The 23,835-nt window shown below is 39.4% G+C and overlaps 2 protein-coding genes across 12 annotated transcripts in view; one reads left to right on the plus strand and one right to left on the minus strand.

Moving 5' to 3' along the window:
* Tomosyn (syntaxin-binding protein tomosyn) overlaps window positions 1-21,250 on the minus strand; it is a 52,677-nt gene extending 31,427 nt beyond the window's left edge. For 4 of the 11 annotated variants that reach the window (XM_089862744.1, XM_089862739.1, XM_089862737.1 and 1 more), the window contains exons 1-2: window positions 20,868-21,248; window positions 20,183-20,280 (exon numbers count right to left, since the gene is read on the minus strand). In XM_089862744.1, coding sequence (XP_089718870.1) covers window positions 20,183-20,280; window positions 20,868-21,005 — 236 coding nt within the window. In that variant the 5' untranslated portion in view covers window positions 21,006-21,248. Of the gene's footprint in view, window positions 1-20,182; window positions 20,281-20,867 lie in introns of all 11 variants that reach the window. The other 7 variants (XM_089862740.1, XM_089862734.1, XM_089862743.1 and 4 more) reach the window with 3 other exon arrangements.
* A 213-nt stretch (window positions 21,251-21,463) lies between these two features.
* On the plus strand, window positions 21,464-23,725 carry Coprox (oxygen-dependent coproporphyrinogen-III oxidase). The gene is made up of 9 exons (XM_089862779.1): window positions 21,464-21,623; window positions 21,748-21,991; window positions 22,049-22,174; window positions 22,234-22,352; window positions 22,411-22,480; window positions 22,787-23,104; window positions 23,168-23,274; window positions 23,343-23,445; window positions 23,516-23,725. Exons 1-9 carry the CDS (start codon window positions 21,571-21,573, stop codon window positions 23,627-23,629), a joined length of 1,254 nt encoding a protein of 417 aa, XP_089718905.1. The 5' UTR covers window positions 21,464-21,570; the 3' UTR covers window positions 23,630-23,725.
* The last annotated feature ends 110 nt before the right edge of the window (window positions 23,726-23,835 follow it).

Genomic DNA, 23,835 nt, shown 5'->3' on the forward strand with positions numbered 1-23,835 from the left:
GGGACAATGTTTATGTCTAAGAGAGTTACGGCCACGCAAAGCAAACAAAGCGTTAGCAACGCGAAGCGTAAACGTTATTACGGTCCGAGAAGAGCCCTCCGGGATGAAGAGAGAGAGAGAGAGAAAGGAAGAATGAACGTCCGAGAGAGAGAACACCGCTGGTGGTCGCCATTCGAAGCCGGAAGCGTGGAGAAAGAGGCAACCCGGGTCCGAGTTGCTCCGGAAACGATGGACCGTAAATGGGGGAAGGGAGGGAGGGGGATTTGATGGGGTCCAGGCGCGCCAGATACCAGAACGAGGCAATCAGTATGCCGGCGAGGCCAAAAAAAGATTTCTTCACCGGCCTTTAAACGTTCTCTCCCTCTCTCTTCAAAATTCCACTCGAAAACGGCTCCTCTTTTTCTCTCTCTCTCTCTTACTAAAAAGACGTAAAACTACCCCGGGAGAGGATAACGGGGGGGGGGAGTTTAAGAGGTCACGACCCCTTATCATAAAACGCTAGAGAAAATATTTAGGCCTACTACTACGATCTTCTAGATCTTTTATTTTTCCTAACTCTCAATTCAATTCGAAGAAAGAGATAGAAAAACAAAAGGGTAATAAAACAGCTTAAGGCCAGTGAAGTCTTCTAAATCATAGAGAAGGGGGGGGGGGATTTGACCATAAAGACCCGGGAAAGACGCTAAATATTAAGGGTTTAGTGGTGAAGTTTTAAAATAAATGCGGGTTTGGTTTTCACTCTATTTCCCCGACCTTTTTAACTAGGCAAGTCAAAAGCTCTACTTGGCAATCATGTTATATTTAAAACGCAATTAAGTGCAATTTTCGAAAATCTGGCAATTAGACCCCTGTACTTTCAAACCTAAGAAATAGAACTGGGACGAATTAATAGCACCCTAGCTGTAGATCAATTTCCATTTTGAGCAAGTAATTCCGAATCTCCCCTTGGTAATATTCCCAACCCCATCCCTAATAGGCAGCGTGTTCCAAAGAACAAGCGGAAGAAAAACAAAACTTTAAGCAGTCGGTCGGTGTCTTGGAATAAGAATTGCCTCATTACATTTGGCCCCGGGGGTCGGGCCGGCCGGACCAGCGCCCAAAACATCAGAATAGTGCCTTCCTTTTTTATATACACACGGAAGATTGTCCGAGCAGTCGGACAGTAGCCAAAATCGTAAGAATTAACAATTATCGATTCTTCAATCGATAGCAAAATAAATATATCAATAATTCGCACGTTTAACTTATTTAGTTAAAATTGGTGTTATAATCCGTCGTTTTTCAAAAGGAAAAACGGGGGGGGGGGGGTTTTGATTCAAGCGAAATCCGTTCAAATTTGGGGTCTTTTAATTGACCCCCCGCCTTATAAGGGGGTTGGTTTATTTTAGGGTGAGAAACTTAAAGGGAGCTTATTCAAATGAAGCTTTCAACCAAACCACCTCGGGAACCGAAATCCTCTTTTAAATGTTTAAAAAATTTCGCACCGTAGTCTATACCGAGTATAATTCTAAAGGTGGCTTATCCTTACATTGGATAAAATACATCGAAACACCTTAAACCTCGCTGTAAACTTAACCTTAAAAAATAAACTTTACAGGGAAATTTTTGGAATTAGTTATACGCCTTAATAAGCCGCCGCGTGCAGGCGTAGTTTATAAAATAAGCTATAACGGTATTGCGGATGGAAATTTTATATATTTAAGCATATACTTAATATAAAACGTAATCTTGGTAAAAGGCGTTTAGCAAAATATTTAGTTATATCCTTCTGGGGGGAACTGAAGTGAATTTAGAACTACGGTACACAGGGTGTTTTGCAAAGTTCATCACATATTAAGGGGGAATGCGTGAATTTAAATTAAGAAACTGAAAGACCATGATTTCTAATTAAATTTAAGGGGTAAAAACACTCTAATCATAACTTTAAAACGGTGTTCCTTTGCTGTGGCAAAATTGGTTATAGAACACTGACGTTCAGATCTTTCAGAAACACCCTGTATAGAAGAATGGCGTATGGGCCCACTTCGCTTAAGGGGTTCACATAAACTCGAGCTTGAATTTTATTATTTTATGCAAATAATTTTCGGGTTATTAAAAATGCCGATCCCGTCGTCGGTTTTCGGTCGCTCCTTTTAATTGCTCAGACGGTATGATATAAGAAAGAAAGAGAATACCAATAGGAGAGTGGGCTTCGTATTAGGTTAGAAATTTGATGAGAGTACAACAAAGTAAGCCTGCATGGCCAAGCAATTTCGATTAAACATAGTTTATCATATTTAAATTATACGGTCCGACATTTAAATTAAACCATTAATTTACTTAAAATATGGGAATATATACAGTATATAAAGGTCAAATGTCAAATTAGATAGCGCGTCGTATAAAGCTCCGCTCGGTCGCGAACCAATGCCCAACCCCGTATCGCATTTTAATATAGTACTTGGTGCCTTTTACACTTCCTAACTGCATGGTATACTTCCTTTTTTATATTTATGCCGACTTATCATACAACAGAGTATCTACAAGGGCTCTAGACCGAGGCCTTCTACATCCTTATAGGTCTATGGACTAACAGGTGCTTTTGGTTGGTGAATAGGTATAGAGCATCGATCAAAGCTAGGTAAGAACGGGGGGGGGAGGATCGGCGCATGCGCCGCAGTTGTCCAATCCGACTTTGATATAACCCCCGAGGGGAAAGCTCGAGCAACCGATATTTCTTATATCGGGGAATCATCCACAAATATTTCTACTACAGGATTTGTTTCCTGTATAGAGCATCTGCCGATCAAAAATATCGAAGGAAGAAACGATTTTCTATGGATTTTCGTGCCAAAGGAAAAAAGTATGTCCAAAGTTTTTTTTATCTATATATACAAGCATTTAGTAGTCCTTTCTCACCTAAAATTCTATTTTATTACTAGGCCTATTTTAGTATTTGTGGCTTTCTTCAAAAGACTCAGGTTTGATAATTTCATTTTCTCAAGATTAGAGTCACGTGTTACAAAGGTCAAAAAAAATAAGGGAGGTTAAACGTACAGTATATAATCGACAGAATAAAATTTAGGACAAGTTTACAATTGGTCTGGAACCATTATAGGACATATATAAGTGTCAGGGTTAAAGGAAGAGAATCCTTACTACCGCGGAAGTAAGCGAGTCCACCTCAACCCAGGCGGCGGCAATCACCTTAATTCCGATTTAGTTCAACTCATAAAGATAACGAAAATATAAACCCCCTTACGTAGGATTGAAATTTAATCTATTAATAAAGATTAGTAAGGATTTCAAATAGCTTTAATAATAATATAAAAAAACAACAACCATGCCTTAGAATAATACGTGGGAAAAGATTAAGTTTCCTTAAAGAGTTTCTAGCTCTTCCGCAGCAGCTAGGGTCATTCCGGGGTTTCTTAACGGAATCGAACTTTACTATGAAACCGCGCGGGAAAAAGAACGGCAATCACAAAAAAAAGAACCCCTCCGTGGATCCGCCCCAATAACCTCGACTGACTCTCCCATTCGCCACCGACCGACTACAGCCTCCTGCAGCAGAAACTAGGGGGGAAAAAACTTGGCGGGAAAATAAAAACTGAAACTCTAGAAAAATCGATAGCAAAGCTCGCGCAAAAAATTGCTCGCGTGCGGCCGTGGACGTCTTTAGATTCGTATACGACATCGAACTCAAAGTACAGCGGTACATGTAGATTTAAAAAACCTATAAAAGTATAGGAGAACGCGCGCGCAGAGTTCCCGCCAAACTCCTAACGCAATAGATATCATAAACATAAAAAAATGGTATAGTAAAAAATTAATCCAACAAAACGTTTGTCGCTAAAAGTGTGCACATATATTCTGTCGAGCTCCCGTATCTAAGATTTACTTCCGATGTCTATGAAACGGGTGGAGAAAAAAAAACAAAACAGAAAAGGCTCAGCTTATACTTGAAAAAGCTTCTTTTCGTATAAAAAAATGTGTCCGGATATCGGGAAAAGGTTCCTTTAGGAACAAACTGGCGACTACTTGAGAGAGTTAACGACAAACACGATTCCTTCACACACGACGCACGAAGAGTCGACGAAATGGTCATTAAATATGACGTTTACAAAGGTCAAATCCCTCCATCACGCGACTCCAAAAACACAGACGCCAAAAACGCCAATATCCCCCGCCTAAAAAATCACAAAGTTACATCTATATAGACGGGCGAAAAATGGAGATTTTAAAGGTGAAGAGCTTTGAATTATAGATAAGGTATAAATGGATTCAAATTGAAAGACTTAATACGGGCTCGATTGAATATAATTTGAAGGATGCCTTCTGGGTCAAAACAATTTTTCCCCATTAATTTTAGGGTATCCAAGATACTGATTGAAAACCGGTATAGTCCCTTCATATTTTTTACTAATTTATGCTCTAATTTAAAGCACGCGTGACGTTTCTCGCGCCAAAATTGAATGAACTTAACTTGGCGGGAAAACCAGCTTACAGGATGAAACTACCCAATGCATTTTCTATCCGCGCCTGTAGAAAGGTGTTACCCGCCGCACTTCGGCGTTCAGGGCAAAGCCGCCCTCCAGGCTGAAACTACCTAATGTTATTCTCCATAGCCCCTGTAGAAAGGTGTTACCCGCCGCACTTCAACGTTCAGGGCAAAGCCACCCACCAGGCTGAAACTACCTAATGTTATTCTCCATAGCCCCTGTAGAAATGTTTTTCTTACAGTAGTCCCGTGTTGACGGTAAACGCCGTTTCCAGGATGAAACTTTTAGAACTAATACATTTTTTTATCCTAGCAAAGGAGAAACCACGCGGGAATGTTTTTCCTTGACATTTTTCCTTGGACGCAGTGACGCAATAATATTTATTGGGGGCATATTTGGGAAGATGAACGGATGGTACTCAATAAAAACCCACGGAGTATTTTTTTTTCTATGACGCGTAAGGGGCATCTTACGGAACTCCAATCTATTGACTGCGAGAAAAATATATAACACAAGTCCATTTCATACACTGGCCGCCGCTACTAAAAAAAAAATAAAGTAAAATACGGATCTCACCGTGAATGTACAGCGCGTATAAAGCAGCCAAGTCACCTTTTTACATCGAAGCAGACCTTACTCAAAGAGAGATATAGCTTCGTACGCACTGACTTATTAAGGCGATAGTAAAAGGTACCCTACGGACCCATAGGCGAATAGGTATAAAGCATGGCCCTTAATAGACGTGGCGGGATGGACTTCAACGAGAAAAGATAGATACTCCTTTCGGGGTAAGTTTCCTATTGGAGAATATAAGATACGGGAAACGAAAAAAATATAAGGAAGACGGGAATTTATCGCGGCCAATAGTTCACTTCGTTTTTTAACAACCCGATACGTAAGCCTTGGTTCAATTTAATACGGATTTCAAAGACTATGTTAACTCTATGGAGAGAACGCTCTTTATTTTTATAATTGCTTTATTACTCCTGCCCTGATTATTGTAACCCTATGAATTTAGTAACTTTGGAAAGGGAAGAAATAGGGCTATGACATACTCAAAGGACTTCCCCGTATCTCTCATACAACCAGATTTCTGAATCTTCAAAATAATATAATATATAAATAAAATGCCATTTCTCCTATACAGTTAAGGTTCGAAAAGTGTGGATAAATCAGGGGCAGTTTCGTTTGAACATGGGCTCTAAGCCGCACTCGACATTCCCCTTCATACACTAAAAGGGTTAACCGACGTCATTCCTTTTCCAGAGCGCGTGCGGGCATCAATTTCGCGCCTTTTCACCAGGATATAGAGCGGGAAAACTAACACCCTCAAAACTAGGCCCATAGTAGAGTCTCGTTTTATGAAGATCGAGAGTTAGAAGATCGCCTAATTTTGCGGTATTTCCATTTCTTCCTTATTCATAAACAAACTGCCCCTCCCGGGGGCTTATTCCGGGATTACCGTGGGGGGGGGGGGAGATGGGAGGGGGAAGGAACCCCCCCCCCTCTCCCATCTAAAAGTTAATCTTCGAAACCGACTAATAGATTCGTCGCCCCAGGTAGCCCAAACTCACCGTCGCATTTCTAGATCAACTAATATTGAAAATGGGGAGAGGTCCGCGATGTGGGTGGGAAAATGCGCGTCTACGCTTCCCTTCCCACGCTTAGAATGGGTGACGTTTTAAGGTTAACACATACGAGGTCACTATCAATCCAAGAGTGTAAATTATTATCTAACCCGCAAACTTTTCAAATTGGAAATAAAAAGAAATGAAAGTTTTTCGATTGTATATCATAAACAAGATTTAACTTTTCCAAAACGTAAAAACTATTAAAGTTTCAAGTATGTATAAACACTGAACTTGATAGCGCGGCTAAATTCAAATGTAAACAAGCATTACTTTAAAGTTACAAGTTATTCATTACGGTGAAATATTTTAAATGTTCATATGTTCAAGAGCAGCGTTGCAAAATTCGAGTAATTCAATTATTTTTAAATCAAGATTAATCTAATAAATAATAAAACTAATTACATACGAAGCTGCCATAAATTAATAAAATAAAAATATCTTAACGAAATCAGATCTCAAAATAAAAAAAAATCAATTATTCAATTTATCTTAGAAGGGAAAAAATGTTCCGACATAATAAACTAATGACATTTGATTCGACGAACAAGTTTTTACTTAAGAAAATAACTTTCCAAGAAGAATAAAAAATAAATAAAGAAATAATAAGCGTGGGAGTGCCTAGATTTCGGTGGGGGGAGGGAGGGAGGGGAATAGGCGGTGGAAGAGGAGGAGAAGGAAATAGAAGAGGATAGCAAATAGTATGATCTTATTATCACAGAGCGCCAAGATACGCAAGCCTTTATTAGATTTGAAAGAGAGTCTCTCACCCTCTAGGCCTAACCATCCATACTCTCGCTTCTACAACAAAAATATGAAGAAGAAAAAAACTTCTCCATCCAGAAGGAAAAGGAACCTCTAGTCGAAAGAAAAATGAAGTTGGAATATTCCCTCGTCAATATTTTCTCGCTGGAAAAATCAATCATCGAAACCCCGATCGACTCTCTCACTCTCTAGCAAAGGGGATGAGAGCAAAGTTAGGCTTAAGTCTCCGGGAAAAGAAAAAGAAATAGTCTTTAAATATTTCAAATCTTAATCCCAAATAAAAAGAAAACCCTCGTGCGCGTGAGAAAAATCGGCTTGGGGGAGTCTACCATTAGGAAACAAGTTGACGTCACTTAAATACCCGACTCTAAAACGAGTCGACGCACTTCAGGAGGAATTAGTACACCGAAACTTAATTGCAAACCCCAAAATATTAATAACGGGCGTTCAATGAGTAGCTATTCCTTTATAAAAACCCAATTACGCCTGCTAATAGTCGAAACCTAATTTTTAGCGTGGCAGACGGACACTAACACCGACCAAATTCCCCTTTAAACCATATACGTAAAATATGGGCTAACACTTTTTTTTACAGAACGTCAAGCTAAAACTTTTAAAACAGGCTATAAAGAAGAAGGAGAAAAAGGCGAATAGAACCCATCCATTGATTTCAATCGATCATCCACAGACTTCTCTAGAACCTCCAACGCAATAAAAAAGAAGTTTTAAATAAAAAAAAAAAACAGGGGGAAATCCAGAAGAGGGATTAGGCCCGAAGCGTGATGGCATGGGTAACAAGCCGAAGTCGGTTTGTCTACTCTAGTACTATCATACTTGAAACACCGTATCTATATATAGTCCTAGTAGGACATGACAGATTTTTCAATTCAAAATATATCAAACTGTTACTGTCTATGCGGTAACCTCCCATAAAGAAAGAAAACAAACTGGAAAAGAAAAACATGGAAAACCGCATCCGCATCCGATAAACATAAATTAGGCCTAAATAGCCATCCCACTCATACTGTTGGACATCCCAAGCTGGGGAAAGGGCATGATATATATACGTCATCAACCCCCCCCCCTTTCCCTCACCCTTAACCGTTCCACGGAACTAATACAGAACCCAAGCGACCCGAACAAAATTATCCATAACAGTAAGGTGAATACGGGAGAACCCAAGTTGACGGTTGCTGGTTCTATTTCACGTACCCGAATGCAGCCTCAAAGTCTCTCCTCCTTTCTCGTATACTAAAACCCTATTCGGCTTCACTTCCGGTCCGGTCTGATGGCGTCGGTTAGTTTCGCAACACGTTGGAAAGGGGGGGGCGTGGGGCGAGCCAAAAGTCATCCCGGCAACCTGTTACTATCCCGGGGCTACGACACACCGGTCCCGGAGTAAAACGAGAGTAGGGGCGGAATGGGTTCAGAAATTGATGGAGAGAGAGAGAGAGAGAGAGAGAGAGAGAGAGAGAGAGAGAGAGAGAGAGAGAGAGAGAGAGAGAGAAGAAAGGAGTTTCTATACAGCGACTAAAAGGCGTCCTATACTTACCTACATACAAGTATACTCCCCCCCCCCTAAAGTTACATCAAAAACTGTAGAGAAAAATTCATTTTTTTTCTTCTCTCTACGTTCATTTTTTAGCCTCTTACCGGATGATTTTGGCTTGCCTGCGAAAGCAACATACAAGGGGGGAGGGGGATAAGGGGTAGAGGGTACGCGGAGAAAGCCCGGGCTAGCTGCAAAACTCTCTCTCTCTCCCGAGCCGGGTTCCTAGCCGCCAATACCGGCCAAAATCGATCGACAATTTCTCTAGATTCCCGACGACTTTAGAAGCGTATAGAAATTTCCCAGGGTTTTAGCTCGGCAGCTAACCTAGTCCAAAGCCGCCAAGGGCTAACGAAATAGAAATGCAAGGAGAAAGAGAGAGAGAGAGTTGGGGAGCTAACAATCAAACGAACCAAACTTTAGTAAAAAAAAAAATAAGAAATAAAAAAGGGTTTAAGCAAAAAAAGAAATAGATGATGAAGAAACGAAAATATCGAGCTAACCCTTGCCAGCCTTTTTTTCCTATTTCTATAAAATTGCGAAGTTTTTGATAAAAATTTTAAAGTGATTTAAACATAGGGGATTGAAGTAATGGAAAGACTAGCGTATGAATCAATACAAACCCGAAAACCACCCGGGTTCTCTCTCTCTCTCTACCAAATGGGATTCAAACATCAATTTCTCCACTTTTCGATTTCAACTCAGGTTTCTCAATTTCCCCAAACCTCCCCCCCATACCCCTTGACCCAACCACCTGCCAATTCCTGGGAGAGGGGGGAGGAGAAGAGAGGGGAGTTTATCCATAACATTAGCTCTCTCTCTTAACAAAGAGTTTCTCGATATTACTACAGCGAGCGCGGTTGCCAAACTGATTTGCATATCGGATTTATTTAACCGTAAGGAGATTACTTTACTCGGGAAGAATTAAAATCAGTATGGAGCCAGCCAATGATTAAAATATTGGGTGGCAGGCTGCCGGAAAAGATATTAAGAAATCACTTTTGAAAAATACCTTCATAAAATAAGTCGAGTCTTAATTTGAAAGAAAGTAAGTCAATACGCCAATAATAGTGGTGGTTAATGAAGGCTACAGAAATAAAGTTAACCGTGTTAAATTAAATTAGTAAGGTTATTTAGTTTTAATTTGGGGGGGGGGGGTTTGAGCAGACGATGTTAAATTTTCACAAATACTATATGACGTTTTTCATCGTCAAAAATTATTTAACAAAATGGATTGGATTGGAAGAAATAGATTAATAGAAATAATTTTACTTCACTTTCAGTATAACGTAGAGTTTCGTAATTATAGGAATAAGATTATCATTAAAAGTCTGCTGAAAGTCGTCTGCTGCGGATGGTTATTTTACGTTTCTTATTTGCTTAATTTTGAAGAGGGAAATGAAGTGCAAAAATGAAATCTCGTTAGAACTTCCAATATCACGTATGTAGAAAGTAAGGCCGCGTTAATTTGGGTATATACACGTAAATCGTCTTAATTCCAAAAGCCAGCAGTTGATTTGCAAAGCGTTAAGCGTTGGCGGTTAACGAAACGCGAAGCGCAAGTTCTCCCCCCCCCCTCCCAATATCATTATACTTCCTCCTTATAACTTTCCACCGAGTTTTCAAACAAAGGATTCCAACAGCATGCACACACACACACACAAAGTCGACCTTTCCATCAGCGGCCATTCCGCTAATCTAGTAAGAAGGGACACGAGGTGGAAGGAAAAGCTCAGTTAGAGGGGACACGCTGCGCAGTTACGGGTTCCATCCAAGGAGATAGACGGAATTAAGACAAAGTCGGGGAAGAAGTATTACCGTTTTCGGATATAACCAATCCCGACCATTTTTTTTTTCTCACTCCATTCAACTTAGCATCGTGTATTCCTTTTAGGATATATAGATTCGGTGGTGCGTTAAGCTTGGAGGAATAAAGACAAAGTCCACTCTTCCATTAGTCCGCGTCGCGTCCAATGACGAACGCGCCTAGACATCGCTAATATAATTCTCATTTTTGTATCCCCTGTCCTATTATAATTCAAGATCAGTAACATTTTAGCCAACTATTTAAACTATATAGGTTTTCGACAATCAGTTTTGTTCAGGCTTAACTTTGGAACCAGTTATAGCGCGAGCGTGGTTTTAAGAGCTTGCAGTATATTTATAATATCTATGGCGTATAAGGAATCGGATGGCGGTGTCGATTTTGCTAACCAGTTATAAGCTGTAATTGAATTTGAGCGATAGAACTAAGTCGTCCCCCGTTTTTCCCGCAGTCTCTCTCTCAAGCTCTCCTTCCTCGTCAACTGCATCCGCGAAGAATGGACAAGGGTTTCGCTCGGACGCCCTCCCCCCTCTCTCTCCCTCTCTTTGCTATCCATATCTACACGCGTCCGTCGGCTGCTCAAACTGACCTAATAATATTATTCGATTCTGTAGCTCCGGAGAAAGGAGAGACAAGCCATGGGTTTTCGCCTTGACACGGACGCTTATTTCATCGCTTCCCGATTTTTCTTTCATTATTGACAACTATTCCCGCCTATTTTTCCCGCCTTTTTTTATTTCTTATATAGACGGTGACGACTTAATAAGAAAAAGCTTTTAGTTGGACAAGCAAACTTGATATCGAAACTGCGACCGCTGCTCTAACGCCCAGTCGCCCACGGGCGAGAGAAGAAAATTATAGGAAAATATTAATATCATTTTGATCTACAAAAGACGGATTGATTTTACTTTAAGGTATGGATTTCTAGGATTAACTATAATGACGAATTATTAAGAGAAAAGCAAAATAGTATTCAACATTCATGAGAAAATTGGTATAAATTCGCGGTAATAATTTGATTATAAAAAAGGGAGAATTTTTAGGTCAACTTATTTTTTCTTCTTCTTTATTTTAAGAGTCGGTAAATCTGGCTCTGAGCCAATGTAGACAAAGGCAGGCAAAACTATCCTCGGGAACACCAGGTAATGGCAACGTTAGTCTTAGCAGCTAGTCCCCGTACCTTTCACTCTATTAGCTCTAAATCCGTAGATAGAAAGAAGAATATAGGGGGCAGGCGTAAACGATCCAAATTTAATTCGGCAATAACAAGTTAAATCGGAATACATACAGCTAATGGGAATAATTGCGTAGCCATTGATTCTCAACGTATCTATACGCGGATTTTGGGGGACTTAACATTATGTATGACAAATTTTATCAGAGTTACGAGGCAGTAAGTTCTCAATCCCGGCCCACAAATTCAGGGTATCAATTAACAAGGGAGATACGGAAGCGCAATGATTCCTAGTAGCTGTATGCATTCCTATTAGATCGATAATCCCCCCCCCCTCTTTCTTCAATAAAAAAAAAGATATTAGGCTAGATCCAGATTTTATCCATAGCACTACTTTTCGGTGAGGGGCGGGCTACACTTACATAGAGGAACCTATTTTAATACGTTTATGGATGGATATATACGTGTAATACAAAATTACGAGTTTTAAAGCCATAAATCTTCTTGGTATAAAGAAGCAAGGGGCCGCAGAGGCGCGGTATTCATTTTGGGAATCAGCCTGATACTGGCACTTTTCGGGCAGCGCAGAACAGTTTTTACAACAAGACCGATACATCTTTCCGTATTTCCCCCTCCCCCGCCGCCTACCTAGCTGTTTATCGTATGAAAAAGCCATTTAGAAAACCATCTTATTCGGCTAACTTCCTACGCTAAAAAACCCCCACCGATAGATGGAGCGCGTGCACAATCCGTAAGTTTATAAGATACGTTCCATCCATAAGTATGACACTACCTATACGTTCGTAATGCTAGAGACTTACAGCTCGAGTTAGTTCGAGAATTGACCGAAAAGAGCTAAAATTCAAATAGACTATTCTAGGCCTAAATACTGAAACAAAATAATAAAAAAATGCGATAAATTTCTACCGTCAGTTTGAATCGCGAGAGAGAGAGAGAGAGAGAGAGAGAGAGAGAGAGAGAGAGAGAGAGGAGAGAGAGAGGGTCAGTAACTCAGGAGGGGCGTTAAGAGAAGCTGAGTTCGCCTACGTAGGAAAGAGTTAGGAAGTTATTTCCGATTAATGGTAAGTAAAACGAACTGAGCATAACAGGCGGGCGGGCGGGCGCGTGGCGACAAATGAAATAATTGAGCCGATAAATCATCTCTTTTGAACCCAACACCGCCGCCGCCGACAATCCTAGCGGAAACACACGGCACTTCCACATAATTCAAACCTCGTAGATATCAGAAAAAACAATAGCTGAAGTATAACAACTCTCCTCGATTCATTCTATTTCATTTCAAGCCCCGACTAGAGAAATTTCCTCCCCTCCCCGTTTCTTAACTTTAACCGCGCACGCGCCTCTGCAGGGTTGCCAGGAATTTGTTATTAGAGTATCACGGGTGTTTGGACCCGAGTCGAACAGAATACTACAAGCTGAAATCAGTCAGTTGTAGATAAAGGTTTGAATTCCACTCTCAAATGACTGGCAACACTTGTGTGCGCGCTATCAATTGAGTATCCATAATACTATATCTATTTCTGATATCTATGTAATTCAACCCGGGATTTTTGAGCCACTAAATATAACCCATTCTTTTTGCCTTCCTCCCATTTTGTATCGAAATAACCTTTGATAGATAATGCGAGTGCAGAGAGAGCAAGAGTGAGAGAGCGAGAGAGAGAGAGAGAGAGAGAGAGAGAGAGGAGAGACAAAAGGGAGCATATATACAAAGAACATGGAAAAACGTATATACTATACACTGTAGTATAGAGAGAGAAAATGGGACTAGGCCGCGGTTTTATCCTCTAAGCGTCTGCCGGGAAATAAACCGCGGGGGGGGGGGAGAACCTGCGCAGACGCCATTTGACACAACAATGTCGATAATTTTAAAAACCCGCACGACGACGCCACCACCACTACCACCAAATACCGCGAAAAACGTGGCGATCCGCCGCCGCTAGGGTCACTGGCTAGCGGAAGCTACTGCTGCTGCTAGAAACGACCTGTCAACAATGACGCCAGATTTGACGCGAGCAAATATATCACTATACACATTTCAAATTCGCAAATCAACAATGCATAGATAGAATGGACCGAATTTAAAAATGGAATTTAGGTTTAAAGGTTAAAGGAGTTTAATAAACTCCATTGGATTTTTCAATGGCGAGTGAAATCCACGAGAAAAATCGCGTGAAATCCAGATATAATCGCGTGAAATCACTAAAACACAAATGTGAAATTCGTGCCTAGAATTTCAATATTTAAAAACGCGATTACAAGTATAAAACTAATATTTGCTTAAACGTTATAAAAATAAACTGTCAGTTTGAAGTATAGAATTCAAACTATTCGAATATAAAAGCTTATCACGCATAAAAATTAACGTTCTTCCCAAGAAAACAAAACAAACGGAGCGGGCTCCGGCCATAAAATGTATGTCATCTCGTTTAACAGATAAAGATAATAAAGTAACTTTTTATTAAGGCGCCATCAGATCCTGACCCCTTTTCCACCCCCTCAACTTCCTTCATTCTCCCGTTAAAAATCCCTACTGGAGAAAAGCAGAGCCTTCCAGAAGAGGAGGAGAAGATGGAGAAAAAGAGGAAGCTCAAGAGGAGTTGGGATGGAGCAGAGAAAACGAAGGAAGGGTGTTTGAATAAAAAAGAATGAAGAAACGACGGCGATTATAAAGCGAAAATCTCTTTTACATCACGTGACCCCCCTCATCTCGAGGAGAGAGAGAGAGTACTTTAATCGATTTTTAGGAAGAATTTCCAGTTCAAGAGGTAAAACGAAGGGGAGGAGTTTGGAAGAAGCTGGGAAATGGGGATGAGGATGAAGATTCAAGAGGGATGCATTTTTCTCAATCTCTCCCCCGATCTCTCTCTTTTTCTCTCTCTCCTCTTCCAAAAGCTCGAGCCCAGAATAATAATAAAAAAAAGGAAAAGAAGAGATGCCAAAGACCGGGTCTCCTTATTTGCTTAAGGCCTTTGAGATGCTCCAACTCCTCCGTGTGTGTGTGTAATCCTTTTTTTTTTTCACCTTAAAGTAATACCGAGTTTAAAGTAGGGCCCAATAGCGTATAGGTAACCTTACGAAGTCGAAACTAAACTTGAAAAAATTTTAAATCCAAAGCATAGGATATGTAGGTTAGACGCGGCGGTTCTAGAAGTTCGCGTCTAGGGAAACGACTATCTCTAGTCGACCCCGCAGACTAACGGCTCGGCGCTATACTAGCGGATGTGGTGGTATAGCTAGAGCCAAGGGGGCAAAAAAATAGAACCTTGTACCATTCTCTAAAAAAATAAGGATTCGGTATTAAGAAAAAACAATAGCGGGGGAGGGATTATTCTGTTTCAAATATAGTTCCGATTTTAACATTTCCGACGCGGAAACTAGATGTTAAAAGAGGAGTTTAGTTTTGTTAACTTAACTCAGACGATTATAATGAAGTTCAGAAATACCTGACTCTTAAATTAAAATGTTTATCAAAGTCTTATCTATTTCTTGACAATTTTAGGGCAATAATTTTGAGCATAACAAAAACATTAATTCATTCATTCAAAACTCGCAGATTTTCCCTCTTGATAAAACAACCAAACGAATACTTAGGTATGTAAAAAAATTATAAAAAGGTGGGAAAGGAATTTCGAAGAATTTTCTTAATGTTATAACAAAAGAAAAGAATAATAATTTTCGCTCATAAATTAAAAACCGAGGGGGAGTTTCCGTGGTGGAAGTCTTCCTCATTAAGGTCATACACTCCGTTTGCGAGAGGGGGAAACCGAGGAGGTAACCACTGCACTCAATATCAATCGAGGTTCAAACTATACTATAGCCATATTCATAAATAATGAAAATAGGAAATAAATAAATAAACAAAAATTCTTAAATAAAAATTATTTCACGAAAACAAAATGCAGGAGAGGAGTGGTTATCCCCTTGTCGTAGCCCTCTTAATGGACCGCAGTTTAGGTAATTAAAAGGTTTAGCTCGTTACGTGTATTAATAAAAAGTTATTTTTCTTTTTTTAAACTGTACACATCAGCGTTATTTTCAGACCATGACGCCATAGACGCGCGCAAAAAAAAAATGTCCGAGACACAAAAACACACCCACTTTTTTGGGGAAACCTTTACCTTCTACAGTAACTCGAATACTAAGCCTAACTATAGAGAACTTTGGTTTAAGGGAGGCGCTAAGACTCGTGAGATAATTTACACGGCGGCCATATTGGGTGGATTCAATGTACGCAAAAAGAAAGCCAAAATCCATCAATATGGCAATACCAGAATCGTGGTAAGACTACCGACTAGGGTTTAATTAGAATCATAAAATGCCAATGCATGACGTTCACAATAAAATAATTCTATTTTTGGCATAGAACAGTTAAGATATAAAGTTATTAATTAGTTTGGCAACGTGCCAAGAAACCTTCGATTAAAATAAAAAATAAAATAAAAAGTCATCAACGTAAATAGAGTAGTAGCACCCCGTGTTATTTGTCCATAGACCTTAATACAGTCAAAGCTGCGAAACTGCTATTACTCTATTAGGAAATGAAAAATACTTTAGAGGAAGTAAATATAGAACTCTTAATCATTTGGTGCCTAAACAAAACACGAGGAAACAAAAAATTAAAAACAAGAAAACCATTTGAAAAGAATTTCAATTTGGAATTTAACTAAGACGATGTTTACCAATAAATAGACTTAATAATGAAACCGCTTTCGAATTAGCATATTGTAACTTGGGTCAAAAATGACCCCGTTGATGCGGGACGGAGGGGAGAGAGAGAGAAGGTAGAAATTCGGGGAAGAGACGTTGCATAGTGGCCCACCGATGCGGAAAAAAATTCGTTAAAAGATTCAACGAATTAAAAAGAAAAAATTGGCTCCAGAAAAAAAGAGTTATAAAATAAAGGAATAAAAAAATATATTTCGGAGGGGGGTGGGGTGGAAGGGGGTTAGGGGAGAAATGACCAAAACCGGCCAAGCGGAACCCATGCATACACCGCTACATTTTTCCTATTTTTTTTATTTCAAACGAGGGGTAAACCACTTATTCAGGAAATTCAATAAATCATCGCGATCAACGTTTGATAGATATGAAAACCATTCAGTGCGTGAATACGCGTTATCTTCAGAATCTAAGTGTCTTACACCTCGCACGTCGCGAGATGAATTTTATCAATTCATCCATAGATATTTAAAATATTAGTACCCAAGTATTAATTACGATTTAATATTTATGTTAGAAGTATACTTATACTTGAGGGAGTAGCGCTAGGAATTAAATATAACCTTACAATATTCAAGGGGAAAATTAAATTAATTTCAACATCTGGAGAGGAATCGAGAAATCTTTCTCGGAGATTTAAGAAGACGAAAAAAAACTGTAAGTCTTTGATGCCGGAACAAGCTCTCGAAAAGTCCAATCTAGCTACCCCCCAAAAAAATTCTACCAGAGTTTTTTGGAAATTAATTTTTCCAGTTTTCTTAACAAGTTCAGTAAGCAATTTTTTCTTTCCCTTACATATAGGCTACATTTCTCTGATGGGAAATTCATATCGAATTTAAGAGAACTTTGCCAAAAATATAAAAAAACGCGAGCGAAAGAAGGCGACATCAGTTTTTGGTACGCAAAAATATTCGCGACTACGAAGAAAGCTCCAAAAAGGATAAAGGGTATATACAAAAACTAAAAAACGCTATAGTTTATCCAAAACTTCGGAACAAACACTTCGATCTAAGGAACTCTTCTTTATAAGTACTTCTTAAGTTCTTAACTCGGTAGACAAAGGCGTTTTAAAACGTTATGGCGCTTAGAGAGGTCGAGATGCAAAGTGCATATAGGTTCTCCTAGTCAGCTCTAAAAGACTCTAGAGAAATTTCTTAACTTTAAAAGCGCGCGTTACATTACTGAATACTATACAATCTTTTCAGTCTGTAATGTTCTAGATAACGGTCGAATTTCACGCGTCACAAATGCCTGGCAACACTTATTAGCGAACTATCTATACACTGCACCATATCAAAGAGTCGCCAACGAGAACTAGCTAGGTGTCGTTCCTTACCCATACACATAGTAAGCCAAATAATCATTAGACTAATTAAAAGAGGGAATAGAGAAGGGGGGCAAAGGCTTAGCTTAGCGTATGTATATAGAACATTCTTTTCTTTGAGTATAAAGCTTAGGCTGATGGGACCGATCGAATAGTGTCTTTCTCGGATGTCGAAGGAAGGAACGTTGGCAGGAGCGGGGGAAGGGGGAGGCGAGGCAAAGGCCAAATTACGGGACAGCCAATTAATGAATAGACGGGAATGACCGGCCTGTCCACAGAGTAAACTGATGCCCCAAGAACCCAGAGTAAAAAAAGAAAGAAAAGGGGAAGAGGAAACACTGAAAGAATGATTAGGATGAAGCAAGGCAGCTAGCTACCCACGTACAACCAATGACAAAAGAGGATTGAGGAGATACGCTAAATGAAGGCAGTTTCCAGTTTAGTCAATATGGGTAAAGGTACACGCGAGGGTTACGCTTATTGGCACAGTCAGGAAATACCTTTCGAAACTATTAACTACTATTTTTACAAAGGTGTCGTGGAAATGTTAATCCTACGGAGAGGACGTACATTTATGAACATTTCTCTTAATTTCTCGGGCCGTGATTGTTGAAACCCACGTATTTAGCATCCATGGAAAGGGGAGAAATAGGACTATAACATACTCAAAGGTCTTAAATGTATCTCTTATAGAACAAAAGTTATAACACTAGAAACAGGAGTGTATAGAACTCTACATTCAACTTGGTTCATTTTACGTATAGTTCCCCTTAACTTTAATTAAAGCCAATTCATCAATTCTCCGCGGATAATAATATACATTGAGAAACGGGGGGGGGGGCAAATAGAAATGGCCAATTCTGTCCGGGAGTTAGAAGAAGCTGGGCTAAACTGACTGGTCGATGAAATGGGTGGTGGACATCCGTTCCTCCATCCCCTAGCTCCCATTACCACGCTGCCTAATTACTTTTACACGTAAAATGTGGGTGGCTCTTAACAAGCCGCCTATACAAACCCCATCCTCCAAAAAGGCATACCCAATCAACTTAAATTTCTCTTTTCAAATTTACTTCAAAGTTTGAAACTACAAATTGCGACTGAGTAGAAAGAACACACGAGTACTATACTTTAAAGAGCCTTCCCTACACGAGTACTACTTTCTCTAAGGTTCGACATGAACACGTGCTCGGCGGGTGGTTCATGCGGGATAACGGCGAAAAGTGGCTGGCAATTTTTAATTAACGATAACGAACTTTTATCAAGTCACTAACAGGCGTGTGACGTATACGACGCATTGGGGGCAGAGTTGCAAGAGGGGAGTTGAAAAAAGAAAAAAACACACACAAGCACACACCCTACGGTACATTTTTAAAACTAAAATAATTCTTTATCACCACCCACCCACCCAAGGGGATTCCTTAAAATGATATCATGGTCGAGATTATATTATCATCGTTTTATTTGGCAACCAAAACTGCTTAAAAAAACATTCGTATTACTCCGCACGCCTTAGATTTCAGGCTAAAAATAAGATTCGTTCGTTATTCAACACTTCACGACCTTTAACCTCTAAGGGTCATTTAAGTCAAATTTAAAAATTCCCTAACCACATCTGTCAAAATTATATATTTCCCGTAACCCTTGGCCAAATTGACACTATTATAACGCTTCCCTAACACTAATGGTCAAATTTCACGACCTCCGTCTATTTAGGTCAAATCCGCGACCCCCCCCCCCCCAACTGAAATTCCACGACCTTTCCCTAACCATAGGGGGTCAACATTTTCACGACCTTCCGTAACCCATGATAAGATTTACTCTTTTTGCGTGTACTTAATCTATTATCACGCTACGTTTAAAATTAACTTTAAATTAAATCATAGTTTTATAGGCGGAACTGCGTTTCTGATTGAAAAATCGAAAGTTTAAAGACCGGGAGAGAGAAGAAAAAAATATGATTTTTCCTTCTGAAATTTTGAAAGCCGACAAGAACTTTGGTTGGGTAAAAAGCATAACTGCGAAAAGTCACGGGGATTAACCAGCAAAGCGCTGTCGGGAGGAAGTAGGGATGGGGGGGGGGAAGAGTTTTAGCTTGTCACTTTTGTCTCAAAAATACTAGGGGATCACAATTGACAGGGCAGATAGCTCCGATAGCGCCCTGAACTAGGCCTTGGGCATGTATACAACCCCAAAAACAAACGATACTCGTAGAAAATATACATTTTTTCAATCTTAAACCTTCAAAATTCCAAGCATTCTAAAACCTAAACACTCGTAAAAAATAGGCCATTTTTTCAAGGTCAATTTAAGGTTGATGATCTTTAATTCCTATGGTTTTTAAAAAGAGAGCGTTTTCTATGGATTTTGAGAAGGCATTTAGTAAAGGGATTTATTTAAATTATTTCAAAATATTGACCGTTTAAGCAAATATTGATAAAACGCGATTAAAATCAATGGAGGGTGGGGTGGGGGTTAAGAGTCAACCGAGTGGAACGCGATATTTGGACTAAAATCCTATGGAGGGCCGCGTATCACGCGACAATAGACAATTTTGAAATCCCCACAAATACTTTTACCCGCATTTGATCGCCAGCGATATAAAACGTAAAGATAAAAATAACATACCTTTCGATAGTTTTAAGCCTAAACTTTAAAACTACCGCGCAGATCATAGGTTAATTAGTTAAGGATACATTCTGAGAGCTCCGTTTTTGGTTCCAATGGCTAATAGCCTCTGCACGGGGTCAAATGCCATGGCCGTCGGTTGGTAAGGGAATCCGTGTCTGACGGTCTGCCCCGGGAAAAAAATTAAAACAATACGACGTAAGAAAATTGGCCTACTGACGGAGAGTTCTAAAGTTCGATCGCCTAACGCCGCCGCGCTATAGAGCCTAGGCCTATTCCTACCAGTATGACCTAATTTCCTACAAATACTTATGGAATTTCGCTCAATGCGCAAAAAAAAGGAACGTAAATTAAAGTCGATACGTTTAAAAATACGGTACATAATGACAGGGAAATATTTAGCGTATTCGGCAAACGCTCCTAGTGTCAAAAATTTAAGCCTAACTCTCTTTTCTCCCCTCCTAGAAGTTACTGCCCATAACGTTAGTGTTTTTACCGCAGTGGACGGAGTTTAGGATCTTACAAAGGCTTATTGGAAATCCCGACGAATCGAGTTTAAAATAATACAACGAGATTTACGGGATTATGACGTATAACCGCGGGGTGTCGGGGATATACGGTTAAAATCAGGCTTAGCGAAGAAGTAAGAGATAATTTAAATAGAAAATGCGGTTCTCTTTAAACCTCGGCCGGGTTCGGGGGAAGGGCCGAGGCTTATCGTAGAATCCGTCATCTTCTAGTAAGGGCTCCCACCTTGGCCACTTGAAACTGATCCGGCCGAAGGTTTTCTTCGACCTCCGCCTCGGATTTGACCGGCTGGCTTACGGACGATCTAAGACCGTCCAACATTCCTTTAAAAAATCCAGTCCGCTTCATTTCTGATCGCCTCATCACCAACTCCAGGGTAGTCTTCTTGAACGCCAGCTTTTCAACGTTTTTTACACATTTTACACAAAATCGCGGGCGGTAACCACTACCGCGTCAACTGCGTTAAATCGACGAAGACGGGACTTTTATCTCCGGCGTTCGCGTTACGTTCGACTCCCGAATGCGGCTATCCCGGCAGCTAGTCCTTCTCTCTCGCCGCGAACATCTATGGCAAATGACCGCGGCGAAAAAAATCCACGACGATTGCCATAGAACCCGTGGCCGTTTCTGGCGGGAAATTTTAGAACTAAATTGTTGGTAAAAACGCCAATAGATGGCGCTTGCTACGAAACCCGAGGGGGGTTAAAGTTAAACGCCTTTTTTCATTGGCTGTGACCAGTCTGCTACCATGGAGCAATATTACAGGAGCAATAGATATATTGAATGGGATTTTATAGGAGCTATGGCTCTCACTCCAGTAAAAATACTCCATGCTTACAAAATTTGTTGTCTGCTTCAAGTGGTTATGGTTCGCGTGGCTTCCTGGTAATTTTTAAATTAATTAAACAAATTAAATTAAGTGCCAAGCATGAATACGACACTGGTAAAATACTACGGAAATATTTTCAAAATATCTCAAAGGTAAAAATGGTCCTATTTTAATTTGAAAATTATCAAATCTTAAATTAGACCAAGGCTTACGGAAAAACTATTAATAATTAAAAAATTACGCAAATTTCTCAAATTCTGAGTTATTATTTAACAGATTTTCGACTGTGTCAAGGAAAGGAAAACTGAAGATTAGTAATAAAATCCCAGTTTCAAACCCCCCAAACTCGGGAAGTCATATCCCCTACAAGAAAATAGTTACCGGAGTTAGCATTACCGCTGCTGGTTGGTATTACATTCAAACCCATCAAACTGATGGCAAACAAGCTATTTTCCCATCAAAATTAAACAAGGATGGATTTATGTCTGAACCCATCACCGAAACTAAGATATTGGAAGAGGTTTGCGATTAAAACCTTGCCAAAATAGATAAAAAATTAAAAGATAATGATGTTTAGGACTCCAATAACATGAGAAACAAAATGGAATTATTATGCATGAATATTCAAGCTAAAGTTTGTAAGGAATTAGAGAGGATAGAGGGTGGGAAGAAATTCTTCGTTGATAGATGGCTTAGAAAACAAGTAAGCGACTCATTACGTCTACAAACTTAGAAACATCAACTTAATTGGTATTTAAAAAGGGTGGAGGTGGAATAACTTGCATTTTAGAGGATGGAGTTGTTTTTGAAAGGGCGGGTGTAAATATATCTGTAGTTCACGGAGATTTACCTCCATCCGCAGTTCAACAAATGAGAGCTAGGTAAAATACTCTAGAACACTTATATTAATTTTGTAAAAATTAATAAGCCTTATTATAGGGGGAAAAAATTTGTAGCTGAAGGAAAACTACCATTCTTCGCTTGCGGTGTTAGCTCAGTCATACATCCAGTAAGATATAATTGAATTTAATTAGCAGTCTTATTCCTGATCAGCGCCATCTACCCATAGCGGTGACTTTGAGAACTACTGTAAGCGGCAAGCCAATCAGATGTCGCTAAAATCTGGTGACGTCATTTTTGGTAAGATCCGAGAGTGCCAGTCAGTGACGTCACCAGACATCTGATTGGCTTGCCGCTTACAGTAGTTCTCAAAGTCGCCGCTATGGGTAGGTGGCGCTGATCAGGAATAAGACTGCTAATTTAATCCCTGATATATTTAAAATAAATTCAATTGTTTCTTTCTATAATACAACAGAGAAATCCAAATGTTCCAACATTACACTTCAATTACCGTTACTTTGAAGTTATAGATAGTGATGGAACAGTTCATTGGTGGTTTGGAGGTGGGACTGACATGACCCCTTACGTATTATTTGAAGATGACGCCACACACTTCCATAAAACCCTAAAAAATGCTTGTGACAAACATGACAAAACTTATTACCCCCAATTTAAAGAATGGTGCGATAAATATTTCTTTATAAGTCATAGAGGGGAGAGTAGAGGAATCGGGGGAATATTTTTTGATGATTTAGAGGGACCTTCCAAGAATGAAACCTACAATTTCTTGGAGGTATTAAAATTAAGGGAATAAATTAATTTAATAGCGTTTAAAGTTGTTTTACATTTAATTTAGTCATGCGCAAATGCGGTTATTCCATGTTATATTCCTATTATTGAAAAGAATAAGGATAAAGATTTCACTGAGGATGATAGACAATGGCAACTATTAAGAAGGGGACGGTAATTAAACCCTTTTTTAAAGGAAAAGTTAACTTTAACTAATCATTGATTAATTTGAAACCATTTAGGTATGTAGAATTTAATTTGGTTTATGATAGAGGAACCAAATTTGGTTTGGCAACTCCAGGGGCTCGTTTTGAAAGTATTCTTATGTCTCTACCTCAAGAGGCGGTAATTAATTTCTCTAATTACTACTTAGAAGTGTTTAATTAATTAATTAATTTTTTATTTTTTGAAACAGAGGTGGAAGTATTGTCATACCCCCGAACCTGGTTCTAAAGAGGATAAACTATTACAAATTTTAAAAGCACCCATTGATTGGGCTTCCAAAAACCAAAGGGAAAAGTTAATTTAATTTAATTTAATTTAATTTAATTAAAATTCACTCTTGACCAGTGAAACAATTGTTATATTATAAATTAAAATTAATAAAGTATTTTTGCAAAAATAATATCGTGTCGTGTCACTGTCCCTTTAATAATTTCCCACCACTAGGGGAGGGGGGAGGCAGGGTTGCCATATTGGGCTGGAAAGCCGCCAATTGGGCTGCTTCTCAAAAAT

The sequence above is a fragment of the Phalangium opilio genome, unplaced genomic scaffold (genome assembly GCF_054372755.1).
Source record: "Phalangium opilio isolate 3A_F unplaced genomic scaffold, DU_Popi_V2 ptg000650l_1, whole genome shotgun sequence".
Taxonomy (NCBI): domain Eukaryota; kingdom Metazoa; phylum Arthropoda; class Arachnida; order Opiliones; family Phalangiidae; genus Phalangium; species Phalangium opilio.